The sequence below is a fragment of the Chlorocebus sabaeus genome, chromosome 6 (genome assembly GCF_047675955.1).
Source record: "Chlorocebus sabaeus isolate Y175 chromosome 6, mChlSab1.0.hap1, whole genome shotgun sequence".
NCBI classification, from domain to species: Eukaryota; Metazoa; Chordata; class Mammalia; order Primates; family Cercopithecidae; genus Chlorocebus; species Chlorocebus sabaeus.
Window position 1 is genome coordinate 42,909,241 of NC_132909.1, and position 18,420 is coordinate 42,927,660.

The following is an 18,420-nucleotide window of genomic DNA, read 5'->3' on the forward strand; positions in this document are numbered from 1 at the left end:
GATCTCAACTTACTGCAACCTCCGCCTCCCAGGTTCAAGCCATTCTCCTGCCTCAGCCTCCCGCGTAGCTGGGATTACAGGCGTGTGCCATCACGCCCGGCTAATTTTTGTATTTTTAATAGAGACGAGGGTTTCACCATGTTGGCCAGGCTGGTCTCGAACTCCTGACCTCAGGTGATCTGCCCGCCTTGGCCTCCCAAAATGCTGAGATTACAGGCGTGAACCACCGCTCCCTGCTCCGCAGGTGATTTTTATTTGCCAGGGGTAAGAAGCGCTGGATCTGATGAGGAATGCATTAGCTATGAGTGATTTTCATGTATGCTGGGGGGATTTGCCTCATGGCAACTCTGGAGATTGGGGTTTTAGAAAACATCCTTGCCCTGTTAAAAATTCGAAGATGACTTCGAGACGTACTTAACTGCTTGGCTAAATTGCAGAAAGAGAAAATGCCTTCTTCAGAGATCTTTTTTTTTAAAAAACAGAGTTTCACTCTGTCACCCAGGCTGTAATGCAGTGGTGTGATCGTGGCTCACTGCAGTTTTGACCTCCCAGGCTCAAGTGATCCTCCCGCCTCAGCCTTCTGAGTAGCCAGGATTACAGGCGTGCACTACCAGGCTTGGCGAAATTTTTAATTATTTTTTGCAGAGATGGGGTCTCGCTATGTTGCCAGAGCTGGTCTTAAACACCTAGCCTCAAGTGATGCTCCCGCCTCAGCCTCCCTAGTAGCTCGAACTACAGGCACAGGCTACCATGCCTGGTTTGTTTTTTAAAATGTGGCTACTAGAAAATTTAAAATTCATATGTGCCTTACAGTTTATTTCTTAGAGAACTGCCTCCCTTGTGACATCTCAGGCTGCCTGCTCAAAAGACTGGAGGCTAGGAAAGTGATGAAATCTGAAATTTTAAAATAATTGTCATATTGTTTCCATTTGTGAATAGCATATGTCTATTATTTACAAATAAAGATAACCTTATATACAAAGTTAAATGCAAATGTTCCCCAGGCGGGGCCAGTTTCCAGTTAAGGAAGGAAGGGCGCCAGAAAAGGGTTCAGGAAAAACCTGTAACTCCTGCCTTTTTCAACCCATTCTCAGATCACGTCTCCTATCACTCATGACCTGAGGGGACGGGGCGTGGGACTGTATCCAATCATGGGCGTTGGAGTGGGAACTGTCCAATCAGGTGCGCAGCCAAGGTAGAGGGGGCGGTGTCCTGGAGCTGGCGGGGCCTTTGTCTCGCTCCAGCTAGAGCTCAGGGTCCATCTTCATTGCTTAGTATCCTTTGCGCTAGGAGGTCTCGGTGACTGTGTCGCAGCCTCTGTCACCCTCTGACCTGCAGATGCTATGAGATCCAGAGCTAAGACTCCAGGACATCCCGGAAGCCGAAAAATGGTGAGTGTGCCAGGCCGCGCGTCCCGAGGTGGGGGCAGGGCTGGTTGAAAGCGGCCGGAACCGGCTGTGACGGGACCGGGGCCTCCCCGCTGTCAGCTGCGGGGTCTGCGGACTGGAGTCCCTGCAGGCACAGCTCGGCCCTCGGTCCCCTCCGGACACAGGGTGCGAGGTGGGCCAGCAACCGGGAATCTGGGCGGGCATCCCGTTCCGTTCTCCCGCATCCCGCCCGGAGCCCACCCTGGGAAGCACCGCGCGCGTTCTCGCGTCTCCCCCGATTGCGGGGACAATGGAAGGGTCCTCAGGGCAGAGTGCAGACCCCGTGTGTAGTTTGTGCGTGGGAAGTGCTGTGATCCCGGGGGTCCTCAGTCTTTTCCTTCTCCTGTTAAAAAACAATGGGAGTCACCTTTAAAATGTTAAAAAACTTACTGAAGTTAACAGTGATTCATGATCGGAAAGCACCCAGCCACAGTTTGTGGTTTGGGGTCCAACCGAAGGGCTTGAAGGAAAGTTTTTTCATAGGTGAAGGAAGAAGCAAACCGAATTCAGTAACTGACTCGTTCCAGTAATGTGATCATCTTATTTAGACTATTCAGGTTGTCATTGCCTGGTTATGTAATCAGAAGTTAATTGAAGGTTTGTGGTTGCTTAAATCTGAATTTTGTTTCCCCCTAAGGTAGCAATTTACAAGAAATGTATTTGCGTGTGTGTGTGTGTGTGTGTGTGTGTGTGTGTGTGTGTTTTAATGTAGGAACTCAGGGCACTAGAGCCACCTCAACTGCCTGCTATTTAATTAACACTCCACAGAAGTGATTTTCTCTTGTATTTTCCAAATGTGTGACAAGCAGAGTCTCAAATCCACCACTCTGTTGCCCCAGCCTAACTGTGGCTTGCAGTCAAATTTTAAATTTTCAGTTCTTTCCTGACAATCTTCAACACCAACTTCGCCTCTCTAATTCACAACATTATCAACTCTTAGTCCTTTTTTGTACATTTCAGATACAGTATTTTGATTAATCATTATTTCAAAGAGCAGCGGATGGCACTTTTTAGAAAAATAAATGTTTTTCATTTGCAAACATTTTACAGGAGATGAAAGCAGAGAATAATCCCAACACTCCACTGTGGGGAAAAAAAAAAAAAAAAGACCAAAAAACAAAACCTTTGTGCTAGTCTCCCTTTAATATTTCCTAGGCACAGACACCTTATCGGAATGTTTTTAGGTTGAGGTTCCACTTTGGAAACTTCCCACGGCAATGCATCCTCAGGCACCCTGTGTTATTTTCCCGGTTTTGAGTTTCAGAACGGTGGCTGTGTCTCCTGAGGTGTCTAGTGAATATCAGTCCCTGGGTCATTTCCTCTCAGGGGCAGCCTGAGGTATGAGAATGCCGCCACTCTGTGGAGTGATTGGTGCATGTGCCTGGGAGAAACCATTAGGACATTCAGATTTTCTTCCCCAGCTCCCAGTTTCCGTTTCTTAGAGATACAGTGCTGGCCAGGCAATTGGATGCTGGTATTGAGGAGAAAATTTTCTCAGATTGGTGAAGAGAGAAAAAATATCCCTAAGAACGAAGAACACCCAACCTGGTGAGGCAGTGCACAAACCTGCAAAGCAAAATGCATCTAAGGGACACAGTGGGGCACAGCACAGTGGCTCTTGGTAGTACGGTTATTGTCCCCTTCAGTGAGCAGGATGGGGGTGGGAAAATGTCCCAAGCAATAGAATGGTTTGACTTGACATCTTAGTCAGATATGTCTGTGTTCCAATCAGCATTGCTGCTTCCTGAGTTTGTCACCTTGGAAAGATTTCTTTACTTATTTTAACTTCAGTTTTTAATTAAGTGTATTTACACATTTTATCAGTAGAGCTTGAAAGGCAATCTGTACTGGCAACCTGTTTTATTCACCAACCCAGGCTTCTGTGCCACCTAATCATAGTCTCATCTGCCTACATGGACACAGGAAGAAGTCAGAGCATAGCCTCTCCTGGGACATGATCTATAGCATGAACCAATCCTTCCCTAAGCCTGCACTGTCCCACCCATGGTTTCTTGATAGCAACTTTCCCTCGTTTGCCTTTTAGTTCCACCCACAAACCCTTTTTTTATGTGCACACAGTGTGCCCAACGCCACCCCTCAGTTGTCTGAATCCAGCACCTACTGGAATTCAGATGTCCAGTAGTTCAAGACCATGGGCCTAGACCTACCTTTTGCAGAAGCAAATGCAAATTAGAAATAAGAGGCTTCATTCCCCCCATTGAAAATGAGGGAAGACATTTTGTTCTTTTGCCTTTTCTTAAAGGATATAATTTAGAAAAGTACTATTATGGATTGATTAATTTATTTTTTTGAGACAGAATCCCACTCTTCCACTTAGGCTAGAGTACAGCGGCATGATCATAGTTCACTGTAACCTTGAACTCTTGGGCTTAAGCAGTCTTGCTGCCTCAGCCTGCCAATTACCAAGGACTACAGGCATGCGCCAACCTGCCTGCCTAATTTTTTTTTTTTTTTTTTTTTTGTAGAGACAGCATCTCACCATGTTCCCCGAACTGGTGTCGAACACCTGGCCTCAAGAGATCCTCCTGCCTTGGCCTCCCAAAATGCTGGGATTACAGGCATAAGCCACCATGCCTGGCCTAGACAACTTTTATATGTACCATTTTTCTCTGCTTCTTCAAAATATATGTAAATTGGAGTTTCACTCTTGTTGCCCAGGGTGGAGTGCAATGGCACAATCTCAGCTCACTGTAACCTCTGCCTCCCGGGTTCAAGCAATTCTTCTGCCTCAGCCTCCCGAGTAGCTGGGATTACAGGCGCCCGTCACCACACCTGGCTAATTTTTTGTTTATTTAGTAGAGACAGGGTTTCATCATGTTGGCTATTCTGGTCCTGAACTCCTGACCTCAGGTCATCCACCCACTTCACTCTAGCTTGGGCAACAGGAGTGAAACTTTGTCTTAAAAAAAACAAAAAGTGAACACAAATGATAGGATTTAATTCAGCAATCCAGAAAGCTAAAGGGTCACAGATACTGAAGGGTATCTCTTCAGTATCTGGAGAGAGAAAAACAATAGGTGTTTTCGGTAGAAAACTGATGATCCAAGGTAATTACTAATATATGGAGGCCGAAGTGCTTATGCTGCAATAGCAAGACCAGCTTAGAGTATGCCCTGTACCTTGGTTTCTATTTGTTTTTTAAGAACAGTTGGCATAGTTATATGTACGCTTGTGTAGGCAAACTGCATCCATTTAAATTAAACAGTATTTTTTCGGCCGGGTGCAGTGGCTCACGCCTGTAATCCCAGCACTTTGGGAATCTGAGGTGGGAGTATCACCTGAGGTCAGGAGTTCAAGACCAGCCTGGCCAACACAGTGAGACTCCGTCTCTACTAAAAATACAAAAATTAGTTGGGTGTGGTGGCAAGCGCCTGTAATCCCAGCTACTTGGGAGGCTGAGGCAGGAGAATTGCCTGAACCTGGGAGGCAGAGGTTGCAGTGAGCTGGGATCACACTCCAGCCTGTGCAACAGAGCGAGACTCCGTCTCAAAAATATAAAAATAAAATAAACAGTATTTTGTACAATAGTGTGAATATAACAGCACAATATTTATTTTGGACAAACTCCTTTAAAATAATGATTTTAATATTATGCATTCTTTTGAAATATAAATTATTTTAACTGAGTTAATATTACAGATAATTTTTGACTACTCATACATTATGACTAATATATTAAAATTATTTATCCTAAGATATTTATTTTTTATATCAAAAGAAAATAGGCCGGACATGGTGGCTCATGCCTGTAATCACAGCAATTTAGGAAGCTGAGGCAGGTGGATCATGAGGTCAGGAGTTCGAGACCAGCCTGGCCAACATGGTGAAGCAATGTCTTTACTAAAAATACAAAAATTTGCTGGGTGTGGTGGTGGGCACCTGTAATCTCAGCTACTCGGGTGCCTGAGGCAGGAGAATTGCTTGAAACAGGTAGGCAGAGGTTGCAGTGAGCCAAGATCATGCTATTGTACTCCAGCCTTGGCAACAAGAGCAAAACTCCATCTCAAAAAAAAAAAAAAGAAAAAATATAGTGACAAATTGTTACAATAGATATTAACCCCACCTCTGTCACATCAATTAATATGCTTACTAATTAATCCAATAGGTATGATTAGAGGTCAGCATGATTTTAGTGTCTATATATACATATATATATTTGAGAAAGAATTTCAGTCTGTTGATTAGGGTGGAGTGCAGTGGCACGATCTCGGCTCATTGCAACCTCTACCTCCCAGGTTCAAGCAATTCTCATGCCTCAGCTTCCCAAGTAGCTGGGATTACAGGTACTCACCAATATGCCCGGCTAGTTTTTGGATTTTTTTAGTAGAGACAGGGTTTCGCCATGCTGGCCAGGCTGGTCTCAAACTTTTGACCTGAGGCGATCTGCCCGCCTCAGCCTCCCAAAGTGCTTGAATTACAGGCATGAGCCACCAGGACTGACCTTATTTTTTCTTTTCTTTTTTTTTTGGAGATGGAGTTTTGCTCTTGTTGCCCCAGACTGGAGTGCAATGGCCTGATCTTGGCTCACCACAACCTCTGCCTCCCAGGTTCAAGTGATTCTCCTGCCTCAGTTTCCCAAGTAGCTAGGATTACAGGCATGTGCCACCACGCCCAGCTAATTTTGTAGTTTTAGTAGAGATGGGGTTTCACCATGTTGGTCAGGCTGGTCTCGAACTCCCAACTTCAGGTGATCCATCCGCCTCGGCCTCCTAAAGTGTTGGGATTACAAGCGTGAGTCACCACACCTGGCCCTATTTTTTCATTTTACTAACTTAGGCATGCAGCATTTACAGAACTAATAAATGCAATGGATGCAGTCACCCACCCATGGATGATAATAGCTCTTCATTTAGCTGTGCCGCAAGCTCAGATATAATTCCAGTATGTGAACAATGTTATTTCCTATTCCTCATCAAAAGATGCCGGTGGATGTTGTTAGATGGCTTCTAATATAAATCCCCAGTCCAGTGGCCAACAGATGAGACAGCAGCAAAAATGGAAGAAAAACCTCTAGAAATTCTACATAGAATTTGTATCTGTTCTTCAGAATGCGCGTGTTTTTCATGCTGAGAGAAGCTGTGCTCTTTGGGTCTTTAAAGAGAAACACATTGGGGGGAATTTTTTCTTGCTCACTTAACCAATCCCATATTGAATCTGAGTATTCCTTCAATATGCTTTCAACTTCTTTCTTTCTCTCAATATAATCTTCCACAGACTAATAACTGTTTTTCTCTCCAATGCCTTGGGTGTTTCAGAATCTCTGTTGGTACCTTGTGTCTGTGAGTGAGGTGGGCTGTCACGATGACAACTCGTGGAGCAACTCCATCCAGACTTCATGCTGGCCATCCAGTAGTACTTTTTCCATGTCATCGTTATCAGTAGAAACTGAAGCTGGAGGCTGGGCGTGGTGGCTCATGCCTGTAATCCCAGCACTTTGGGAGGCCAAGGCAGGAGGATCACTTGAGGTCAGGAGTTTGAAACTAGTTTGACCAACATGACAAAACCCCGTCTCTACTAAAAATACCAATAATTAGCCAGGCGTGGTGGTGGGCACCTGTAGTCCCAGCTACTCGAGGGGCTGAGGGAGGAGAATCGCTTGAACCCCGCAGGTGGAGGTTGTAGTGAGCCGAGATCGCGTCACTGCACTTTAAAGCCTGGGCAACAGAGCGAGACTCTGTCTCAAAAAAAAAAAAAACCCAGAAACTTAGGCTGGAACACCACTTTCATTTCCATTATTGTGAAAATATAATTCTAACCAGGAGTGCCTCCTCCTGCAGCCCAGGGCTCTGCTCTGTGGCATGGTGCTGGAGCACAGATGTAGCAGTGAGGGTCTGTGTGGGCTGCAGGCTGTAGGCTAAGCTTCACGGGCAGGAGCACCATGGCCCAGCACTCTGAGTCAGGAACCATTGATTTAATATATAAATAGCCAAGAACATAGATCCCTCTTCCACAGTTTCTTTTTTCTTTTTTTGAGACGGAGCCTCCCTCTGTCACCCAGGCTGGAGTGCAATGGCGTGATCTCGGCTCACCGCAACCTCCACCTCCCAGGTTCAAGCGATTGTCCTGCCTCAGCCTCCCAAGTAGGTGGGACTACAGGTGCCCGCCACAACGTCTGGCTAATTTTTTGTATTTTTAGTGGAGACGGGGTTTCATCACGTTGGCCAGGCTTGTCTCGAACTCCTGATCTCAGGTGATCTGCCCACCTCCGCCTCCCAACGTGCTGGAATTACAGTATTGAGCCACCGCACCTGGCACCACAGTTTCTATAGAGGAGTAAAATCCTACCTTCACCAGGTACCTGAATTTCACTCCAAGTTGCAAAACTACCTCCTGTCATGAAGATGCGGGAAGTTTATCTTTTATAGAATATAATCAACTGACCTCTCCAATTCCCAGGTGGATTTAGGATAAACTGTGACAAGTGAGTGCTGTCACGTCTTCTTCTTGAGGTCTAATTATGACAACGTTCTTTCTGTCTTTGCGATCTCCTAGCAAATTGCCTGCAATTAATGTCACGCTCTGGCTTAATTGTGTAATCATACAGTTTTTGCTTTCTGTTCTGCCACTGTGGAGAGTTTTTCTAGGGTTGGAGATGATTGTGGTTTTAATTACATTTTCAAAACACTGTCTGAAAAGACCAGGTATGATATAAACATAGGAGGTACCCATCAGACTTCACCCTAGAGGCTCTTTCCCTCTTGGGCTTCCAGTCACAACCCGCAATTGTGCAAACCCCAAATTTGCAGGCAAAATGGTCTCTCTGCCTATTTGTGTTCTATAGTCCCTTGTAGAGCAGTCAGGTCAGATTTCTACAAAAATAACTTTACAGGGCAGCAATCAGCCATTCTACCTCTTTCAATGTCCCTGGCATCTTCAGATCTGAAATGAATTCAGAGACAATTAGGGCCTAGAAACCCTGTCAGGGTTACACATATGCATTGAATAGACCTAAGAATTTACAGTGTTTCCTGCTCCTGCACAAATGCCTGCGAACGTGCAGAGGGCACCTGCTGCTTCCCCACACCTCTGAAACCTAAATCGGAAACGCCAAATTTGAATCCAGACCCTGGGATTTGAGAAAGTAAAAGAGCTTTTATCTGAGGGATGCAAGTTCTGTTAGTTATCGGGCCCAGAGAGACATTCAAATGAATCCAGAATTATGTCCTACTTCTCCTTTGAGCAATGTATTCATCTCTTGAAACTGCTTGTTACTGCCACACATAGCTATAAATTAATCTAATAATGTCACACAGGACACTATAGCCCACACCTTCTAGCTTAACCCTATATAGCCAATCACTAATCAATGTTATTCCTGTAAACTAATGAGAATCCTTGATAAAGAACTTTGTATCAGCCCACTTTCTGTTCCCCTTTTTTACCTTTAAAAATCTACCTCTTGGCTGGGCACGGTGGCTCACGCCTGTAATCCAAGCACTTTGGGAGGCTGAGGTGGGTGGATCACTTGAGGTCAGGAGTTCGAGATCAGCCTGGCCAACATGGCAAAACCCCGCCTCTACTAAACATACAAAAAAAATTAGCCGGGCATGCCCGTAATCCCAGCCACTCAAGAGACTGAGGCAGGAGAATTGCTTGAACCAAGGGTTCAGTTTGCAGTGAGCCGAGATCATGCCACTGCACTCCAGCATGGGTGACAAAGTGAGACTGTCTCCAAAAAAAAAAAAAATCCGCTTCTCACTGCTGCTATTCAAAGTGTATATTCAAGCCAACTTGAATCTATGCTTCTGGGTTGCTGTTCTTGCTGTTCTCAAATGTGGCACGTATGAACTCTCCACTTATATTAATTTGACCTCTTTTTTTTTTTTTTTTTTTTGGTTGACATATCATTTCTAATGTGTTAAAGGAATCTCCATGACAGGATCTCTTCTCTGGTTTTGCGCAGCATGCTATAACACCTGATAATGTACAGCCAGGTTGATGTCACTAGAACCTACATATAAGCACTGGCTTCTGGGACTCATGAGACAGGGCCTGACTTCGGATTGAGAATGTACAGAAAGCCCATAGGAAACATGTTCTGCATCATGGCAGGTCAGCATCAACATCTTAGAGCCCTACCCTTCAAAGTGTGGTCCTTGAAAATTTCCAGATCTTGTCCTCTGACCTGCTGCAGTTGTGTGAGAGGCTTCTTCTGTTTTATATAATGGAGCCTTCTCCTTTATTCTTTCTATCTAGGCTTCTTACGTACCATGACCAGTTCTCACCATCAAGTGTATGACCTGCAAGAATAAAAATGTTCTTTGTGACTGGGCACAGTGGCTCATGCCTGTAATCCCAGGACTTTGGGAGGCTGAGGCGGGAGGATCGCTTGAGGCCAGGAGTTTGAGAATAGCTGGGGCAACATGGCGAAACCCTGTATCTACTAAAAATCCAAAAAATTAACCAGGTGAACCAGGTGTGGTGGCACGTGCCTGTGGTCCCAGCTACTTGGAAGGCTAAGGCAGAATCGCCTGAACCCAGGAGGCGAGGTTGCAGTGAGCCGGGATCACACAACTCACTGGACTCCAACCTGGGCGACAGAGTGACTCTGTCTCAAAAATAAATAAATTAATTAATTAATTAATTAATAAAGTTTTCTTTGTGTCACATCAATGTGGAAAGGTGTAGATACCTAAGATCTCTCTTAGGGATGGTGTAGGGTCCTCAGATATTAGTGAAGGGGGAATGTGTATTGTTTAGGTTTCATCTGGATGTTCCATCAACTCTATGCAGAAACAGGATTTTTAAAATGCACATTTAAAGAGGATGGCACTAATTGCCCAGAATAACTCAGAAGGTTCTGGAAAAGAGAATAGTTAGATAAGACTTGCTCTCTAAAATGCTGAGGAAAGACTATTCAAATACATTATTAGAGGTTAGAAAACCTGGGAGATATCTGTAGCTTGAACTTTGCATAAAGGTGTTTCTTTATGCTTAGATTAAGATTATAATTTACTTTTTGTTGCCAATAATATCATAGCTCTGATGATGTGTCCACCCATGTGTGTTGATACTGCACATCAATTTGTTCTGTTGTAGTTCATGTTAATTTCTTTTTTTTTTTTGAGATGGAGTCTCACTCTGTTGCCCAGGTTTGAGTGCGGTGGCACAATCTCAGCTCACTGCAACCTCCGCCTCCCACGTTCAAGCAATTCTCCTGCCTCTGCCTCCCGAGTAGCTGGGATTACAGGTGCGTGCCACCATGCCCAGCTAAGTTTTTGTATTTTTAGTAGAGATGGGGTTTCACCGTGTTAGCCAGGATGGCCTCGATCTCTTGACCTCGTGATCTGCCCACCTCAGCCTCCCAAAGTGCTGGGATTACAGGCGTGAGCCACCATGCCCAGCCCAGTTCATGTTAATTTCGATCACTAAGTTAAGGCTGTCTGTGACAGGTTTTTTTAAACTATAAAGTTAATTATTTTTATCTTTATTATTCATAAGTACTTTGGGAGATTTACTGTACATAAACCATCACATTTAATCTGCAAACTCCCCTTTCTTTTTAGATTCTCTTTGCTTAAAGCTTGCTTTGGAAAATGAAGGCTTATCTTTGTTTACTAGTCAGATAAACTGAGGCTCAACCACTTGCTCTGTTTGACAAAATATTCTTGATTCGGACGCATTAGTATCACTGGCTAGCTTGTTAGAAATTCAGAAACTCGGCCGGGCGCGGTGGCTCAAGCCTGTAATCCCAGCACTTTGGGAGGCCAAGACGGGCGGATCACGAGGTCAGGAGATCGAGACCATCCTGCTAACACGGTGAAACCCCGTCTCTACTAAAAAACCACAAAAAATTAGCTGGCGGGCGCCTGTAGTCCCAGCTACTCGGGAGGCTGAGGCAGGAGAATGGCGTAAATGCGGGAGGCGGAACTTGCAGTGAGCTGAGATCCAGCCACTGCACTCCAGCCTGGGCGACAGAGCGAGACTCCATCTCAAAAAAAAAAAAAAAAAAAAAGTAAATTCAGAAACTCAGGCTTCACCTGAGATCACCTGAATCAGACTGCATTTTAACTAGATCTGTAGTTCATTGTTGTGTACATTAAAATTTGACAGATACCTTCTAAACCATCATGACTTCTCTGTATGAGTAATATTTACAACTTTGTAATCTGCAGACATAAAACTCAAACTATATATGCCTGTGTTGATGCCCTTAATTTTATACTGATTATTTAGAAAAGTATCTACATTGGTTTTGTGGATTCTGTTTTCCTTTTGGTTTGTAGCCCAGGCAGGAGTGCAGTGCCATGATTTCGGCTTACTGTAACCTTTGCCTCCCAAGTTCAAGCGATTCTCCTCCCTCAGCCTCCTGAGTAACTGGGATTACAGGCATGCACCACCACACCCAGCTAATTTTTGTATTTCTAGTAGAGACAGCATTTCACCATGTTGGCTAGGCTGGTCTGGAATTCCTGACCTCAGGTGATCTGCCTGCCTCGGCCTCCCAAAGTGATGGGATTACAGGCATGAGCCACCGAACCTGGCCACGTGGATTCTATTTTCTTTCCTCAGTGTTAGAGAATACATCAGAGAATATTTTTGTTAAAAATACCAGTATTTTTAACTGGTTTGAATAATTCCAGTAACTGATATAAGTCACAGCAATTCTCTTTTCACATGGAGTCAAAAACTGCCCATTCACAGTTGGTCACTATGTTTTGTTTTGTTTTGTTTTTCAGGAGCTGTTGACATTCAGGGATGTGACCATAGAATTCTCTTTGGAGGAGTGGGAGTTTCTGAAACCTGCTCAGCAGAATTTGTATAGGAAAGTGATGCTAGAGAACTACAGAAACCTGGTCTCTCTGGGTGAGAAGAACTTCAATACACAATTCCTATTTCACACTAAAGATTTAACTTTCTTCCTCTGTAGAACGTTTGGTGGGGATTTCTGCTTTGTGTAAATGAGTTTTAGATCTCTGCTTTCAAGGAAAACTTGGGGATTTGTTGGGATAGAGAAGAAAATTTTCAAGAAGTTTTATGTTTACATTAACTTTCTTCTGCCTTGAGGTGATGGGCATTTTTCACTCTAGTTTAGTGGTAATTCTTTTTGTTTTTGTTTTTTTTTTTGAGACAGAGTCTGGCTCTGTTGCCCAGGCTTGAGTGCAGTGGTACAGTCCAGCTCACTGCAGCCTCCACGTCTTGGGTTCAAGTGATTCTCCTGTTTTAGCCTCTGAGTATCTGGGACTACAGGTACCCACCACCACACCCAGCTAATTTTTGTATTTTTAGTAAAGAGGAGGTTTCACTGTGTTGGCCAGGCTGGTCTCAAACTCCTGACCTCAAGTGATCCACCCTCCTTGGCCTCCCAAAGTGTTGGGATTACTAGTGTGAACTACCATACCCAGCCTTCAGTGGTAATTCTTGGAATTCCATTATAAAAATTCCTTTATAAAATATTATTGACCAGACCTTAAAATCCAACTTCTACCACCAATTTTTGATTAAGTAGTATTGGGTAGGGAAGCTAAACACCCAAAAATATAAAATATTCTAAACTTTCTGTTTAGAAATATTTTGTTATTAATTTTCTTTTCTTTTTTTTTTTTTTTTTTTGAGATAGAGTCTCACTCTGTTGCCAGGCTGGAGTGCAGTAGCGCGATCTCAGCTCACTGCAATCTCTGCCTCCTGGGTTCAAGCGGTTCTCCTCCCTAAACCTCCCAAGTAGCTGGGATTACAGGCACGTGCCACCACACTTTGCTAGTTTTTGTATTTTTATAGAGATGGGGTTTCACCATGTTGGCCAGGATGGTCTCAATCTCCTGACCTCATGATCTGCCCGCTTCGGCCTCCCAAAATGTTGGGATTACAGGCGTGAGCCAACACACCTGGCCTTATTATTAATTTTCTAGAATCATCTATAATATTCTGTCTTCTCTACAGAGCACAACACTAGGTTGGTAATTGGAGAATCCCAGCAAGCATCACATTACTTTTTTCTAATAAAACAGGTCTGACTGTTTCTAAGCCAGAACTGATTAGCTGTCTGGAGCAAAGACAGGAGCCCTGGAATGTGAAGAGACATGAGACCATAGCTAAACCCTCAGGTAGGTTGGATGAATGAAACACATGCCACAGGTGAAAGCTCCAAAGGCCAAGGGGGAAGACGGGCTTCAAAAGTTATTTGAGAGGCTCTGCTTCAATGGAGATGATTTTGAGGAGCATGGTTATTTTTTCTTGCTCTCACATAGAGGCATCTTCTGTCTGATGCTCCTAAATTCTCTAAAAAGTAGCCTTCCTTTGAGGTTACAGTGAGAGCCAAAGTCCTCTTCTTGGCTTATAACAGACTTTATTATCTGACTGCCCTTTCATTGTCTCAGAGGCCACAGGAATATATGTGTATTTTTGAGGAACTCTATGTTAAACTATTTTTTTCTTTTCTTTTGAGAGAGAGATTTTCGCTCTTGTTTCCCAGGCTGGAGTACAATGTCACAATCTTGGCTCACCATGACCTCCGCCTCCTGGGTTCAAGTGATTCTCCTGCCTCAGCCTCCCAAGTAGCTGGGATTACATGTGCCACCACAGCCAGCTAATTTTGTATTTTTAGTAGAGATGGGGTTTCTCCAAGTTGTTGAGGCTGGTCTTGAACTCCCGACCTCAGGTGATCCATCCACCTCGGCCTCCCAAAGTGGTGGGATTACGGGCATGAGCCACCATGCCCGGCCTTTAAACTTTTTTTTTAAGGTTTTTGTTTTGGTTTGGTTTGGTTTGGTTTGGTTTGGGTTTTTGTTGTTGTTATTGTTTGCATTATTTCTGAAATGTGTGAGAGTATTAGTGTTAACCATATTTGGTTCCAAAATCCCAGTAACACCACAAACAGATGTGGTATGTTTTCTGCTTTATGATTTCTTATGGAGGTTTCTTTCTTTTTTTTTTAAATAAATTTTTTTGTTTGTTTGGTTTTGCGATGGAGGTTCACTCTGTCACCCAGGCTGGAGTGCATGGCGCCATCTTGGCTCACTGCAACCTCTGCCTTCTGGGTTCAAGCGACTCTCCCACCTAAGCCACCCAAGTAGCTGGGATTACAGGTGTGCACCACCACGCCCAGCTACCTTTGTATTTTAGTAGAGACAGGGTTTCACCATGTTGGCCAGGTTGGTCTAGAACTCCTGACTTCAGGTGATCCACCCGCCTCAGTCTCCCAAAGCGCTGGAATTACAGGCGTGAGCCACCGTGCCCAGCCCCTTACAACATTTTCAAATGTGATTCTACAGAAATTCCTATTCAGTAATTTTTTTATAATGCTAAGCATCTCCCTAAATATAAGAAAATCTAATATTATTTTATTTCTACATTTTATATTTTCAGTGTGAACTAAAATTGGTAATTTAAACTTTATTTTCCCAGCTTCTTCAATTGGACTAGTTGAGATGTGTGTACATATACACACAAATATACCCACACATATACATGTGTGGACCGTGTGGTTACTTTCCACAAATTAAAAGTATATAACTATTTATTATGTAAAATGTAATGATGTTGTATGTGTAAACATTGTGAAATGATTAATACAGTTAATGAATGCATCTGTTACCTCACAGAGTTATTTTTTTGTTTTGTTTTCTTTTTTGAGACGAGTCTCACTCTGTCACATAGACTGGAGTGCAGTGGCAGGATCTCGGCTCACTGCAACCTCTGCCTCCCAGGTTCAAGTGATTCTTGTGCCTCAGCCTCCCAAGTAGCTGGAATTACAGGCTGGTCTCAAACTCCTGGCCTCATGTGACCCACCCTTCTTGGCCTCCCAAAGTGCTGGAATTACAGGCATGAGCCAGCATGCAGCGTTTTCTTTTGTAGTGAGAACACTAAAGGTTTGCTGTCTTATTAAAATGTAAGCATATGGAGCACGTTCGTCCAACTCGTGTCCTGCTGGCTGCATGCAGCCCAGGATGGCTTTGAACGTGGCCAAACACAAATTTTCCTTAAAACATGAGATTTTTGAAAGCTAATCAGCTATGATTAGTGTTAGTGTATTTTATGCATGGCCCAGGACAATTCTTCTTCCAGTGTGGCCCAGGAAAGCCAAAAGACTGGGTACCCCTGATATAGAGCATTATGATTAACTATAGCCATGATGCTACGCATTAGATCCCCAAAACTTATTCATTTCATGACTGGCAGTATGCACTCATTGAACATCTTCCCATTTTCCCTACTTCCAGACTGGGTCAGCCAGCTTTGTACTCTCTGTTTCTATGAGTTCATCCTTTGTAGATTACAAATAGAGGTGAGATCGTGCATTATTTTTCTTTCTGTGTCTGGCTTATTTCACTTAGTAGAATGTCTTCCAGGTCCATCCATGTCGTTGAAATGTTGGCAGCATTTCATGATTGTTTATGGCTGAATAATACTGTATTGTGTATATATGCCATATTTTCTTTATCCAGTCAGTGTCCACAAACATGTCTTCATGTTTTCTTGTTTTCATGTCTTGGCAATTGTGAAATGAACATGGAGATGCAAATATTAGAAATAGTTTCCTTTGGTTACATACACAGAAGTGGGATTGCTGGATTATGTGGAATTTTTTTAAAATTTAATTTATTTATTTTATAAATAATATAAATATATTATTTATGAATATATAAAATTTATAAATAATATATATATAATATAAATATTAAAATATTATTTATTTTTGAGATGGAGTCTCACCCTGTCACCCAGGCTGGAGTGCAGTGGCACGATCTCAGCTCATTGCAACCTCCGCCTCCCGGGTTCAAACGATTCTGCTGCCTCAGCTTCCTGAGTAGCTTGGATTACAGGCGCTTGTCACCACGTCCAGCTAATTTTTGTATTTTTAGTAGAGACAGGGTTTCACCATGTTGGCCAGGCTGGTCTCAAACTCGTGACCTCATGATCCGCCCACCTCAGCCTTCCAAAGTGCTGGTATTACAGGTGTGAGGCACCGTACTTGGCCTAATTTTATTTTTTAAAGAATGTCCATACTGGTTTTCATAATGACTCTACCAATTTACAACACACCAACAATGTACAAGATTGTTTTCATCACACACTTGTCAACACTTGTTATCTCTTTTTAAAAATGTTTTTATACTTAAAATTTCTTTCTTTTTTTTTTTTTTTTAACAGAGAAGGGGTCTCACTGTGTTGCCAGGGCTGGCCTTGAACGCCTTTGCTCAAGCAGTCGTCTTACCTCAGATTCCCAAAATGCTGGGATTACAGGCATGAGCCACCATACCCAGCCCTATTCTTTTTGTATGAATTTGTGGGATATGAGTGCAACCTTATTACACAGATAGATTGCATGGTGGTGAAGTCAGTGCTTTTAGGGTATCCATCACCCAAAAAATATACATGTGACTTGATAATAGCCATCCTAACAAATGTGAAGTGATATTTTATCATCGTTTTGGTTTGCACCTGCCTGATGACTGGTGATGTTGAGGTCCTTTTCTCATACCTGTTCGCTCTTTGTCTTCACTGGAAAAATACCTATCCATTCAGTCTGTTTTTCAATTTAGTTCTTATTATCATTCTTCTTATTGTCTTTGCCTTTGATTTGTGTGAATTCCTTATATATTCTGGATATTAACTTCTTATCAGATGCATGGCTTGCAAATATTTTTTTTTCATCCTGTAAGTTTCCTTGTTTTATTTTCTTTGCTGTGCAGAAAAATTTCAGTTTGATGCAGTCCCACTTATTTATGTTTGCTTTTGTTTCTGTGCTTTGGGTGTCATACCCCAAAAAATAACTGCCAAGAACAGTATCAAATAGGATTTTCCATGTTTGCTGGATTATATAGTAATTCCATTTTTAATTTTTTGAGAAACCTTCATAGTATGTTTTTTACAGTAGCTGCATCATTTTTGCCTACCAGTGACTCAAAAGGCCTCTCAATTTTCCATATCCATAACAATTTTTTTGGAAGGGTGGTTACATTTCTTAATGGCTCTCCTAATGGGTTTGAGGTAATATTTTACTGTGATTTTTACTTTGCAGTGGTCTAAAAGTTAGTAATCTTGAGCATCCTTTCAAATGCTTATAAGCCATTTATGTATCTTCTTTGGAGAGATGCCAGTTCAATTATTTGTCCATTTCTTAAGCTACTCACATTTTATTGTTGAGTTTTAGACATTGTTTATATATTGTGAAAATTAACTCCTATCAAATATGTGATTTTCAAATATTTCACCCATTTCTTAGGCAGCATTTTCACCCCACTAAATTTTTCCTTTGATGGGCACAAATTTTGAAGTTTGATGTAGTCCCATTTCTCTATTATTTTTTCCTTATGCATTTGATTTCATATCTAAGAAAATGACATCAAATTCTTTGTCTTTTGTAACAAGAAATTAGTGCCAAGTCCAATGTCATATTTTCCCCCATATATTTATCTAGGAAGTTTGTTATATTTTTATGTTCAAGTATTTCATCCATTTTAAATACTGTTTTTATATGGTGCATGTAACGGAAGGGCTCAACTTTATTTTTTTCATGTAAATACTCAGTTTCAACATCATTTGTCAAAAAAACTATTTTCTTCCCCATTGTGTGGCCATAGCAATCTTATATAAGGTCATTGATTACGAACACACGTGCTTAATTTTGAGCTCTCTATTTTGTTTTATCATCCATTTATTTTTCTTTGTGCTAATACCACATTATTTGTATCTTTATAGCTTTGGGTAATGTGTTGTAAAACCAGGAAGTGTAATACCTCTTTGTTGTTCTTTTTAAAGGGTGTTTTGCTAGTTATAGCTCCTAAAAGAATTTGAGAATCTTAAATATATTTCTGCAAAAAAAAAGTACCATGAAGATTCTGATATTACATTGAATTTGTATGTGGCTGTGCATGTTGACATCTTAACAAAATGAAATTATCTGATCCTTGAGCAAGAATATGTTTGAGTGGGTTTAATGTCCACATTTTTTGGATTTACAATTTTACTTTTGCTTCTGATTTCTAGTTTCATTCCATTTTGGTCAGAAAATATACACTGTATGATTTCA

At 42.3% G+C, this 18,420-nt stretch overlaps 1 protein-coding gene across 1 annotated transcript in view; it reads left to right on the forward strand.

The window, feature by feature from the left end:
- The first annotated feature begins 1,122 nt into the window (after positions 1-1,122).
- Positions 1,123-18,420, forward strand: part of ZNF682 (zinc finger protein 682) — a 30,272-nt gene continuing 12,974 nt past the window's right edge. The window contains exons 1-3 of the mRNA XM_007995942.3: positions 1,123-1,391; positions 12,128-12,254; positions 13,397-13,492. Of these exons, the coding sequence (XP_007994133.3) occupies positions 1,344-1,391; positions 12,128-12,254; positions 13,397-13,492 (271 nt within the window). The 5' untranslated portion in view covers positions 1,123-1,343. The remainder of the gene's footprint in view (positions 1,392-12,127; positions 12,255-13,396; positions 13,493-18,420) is intronic.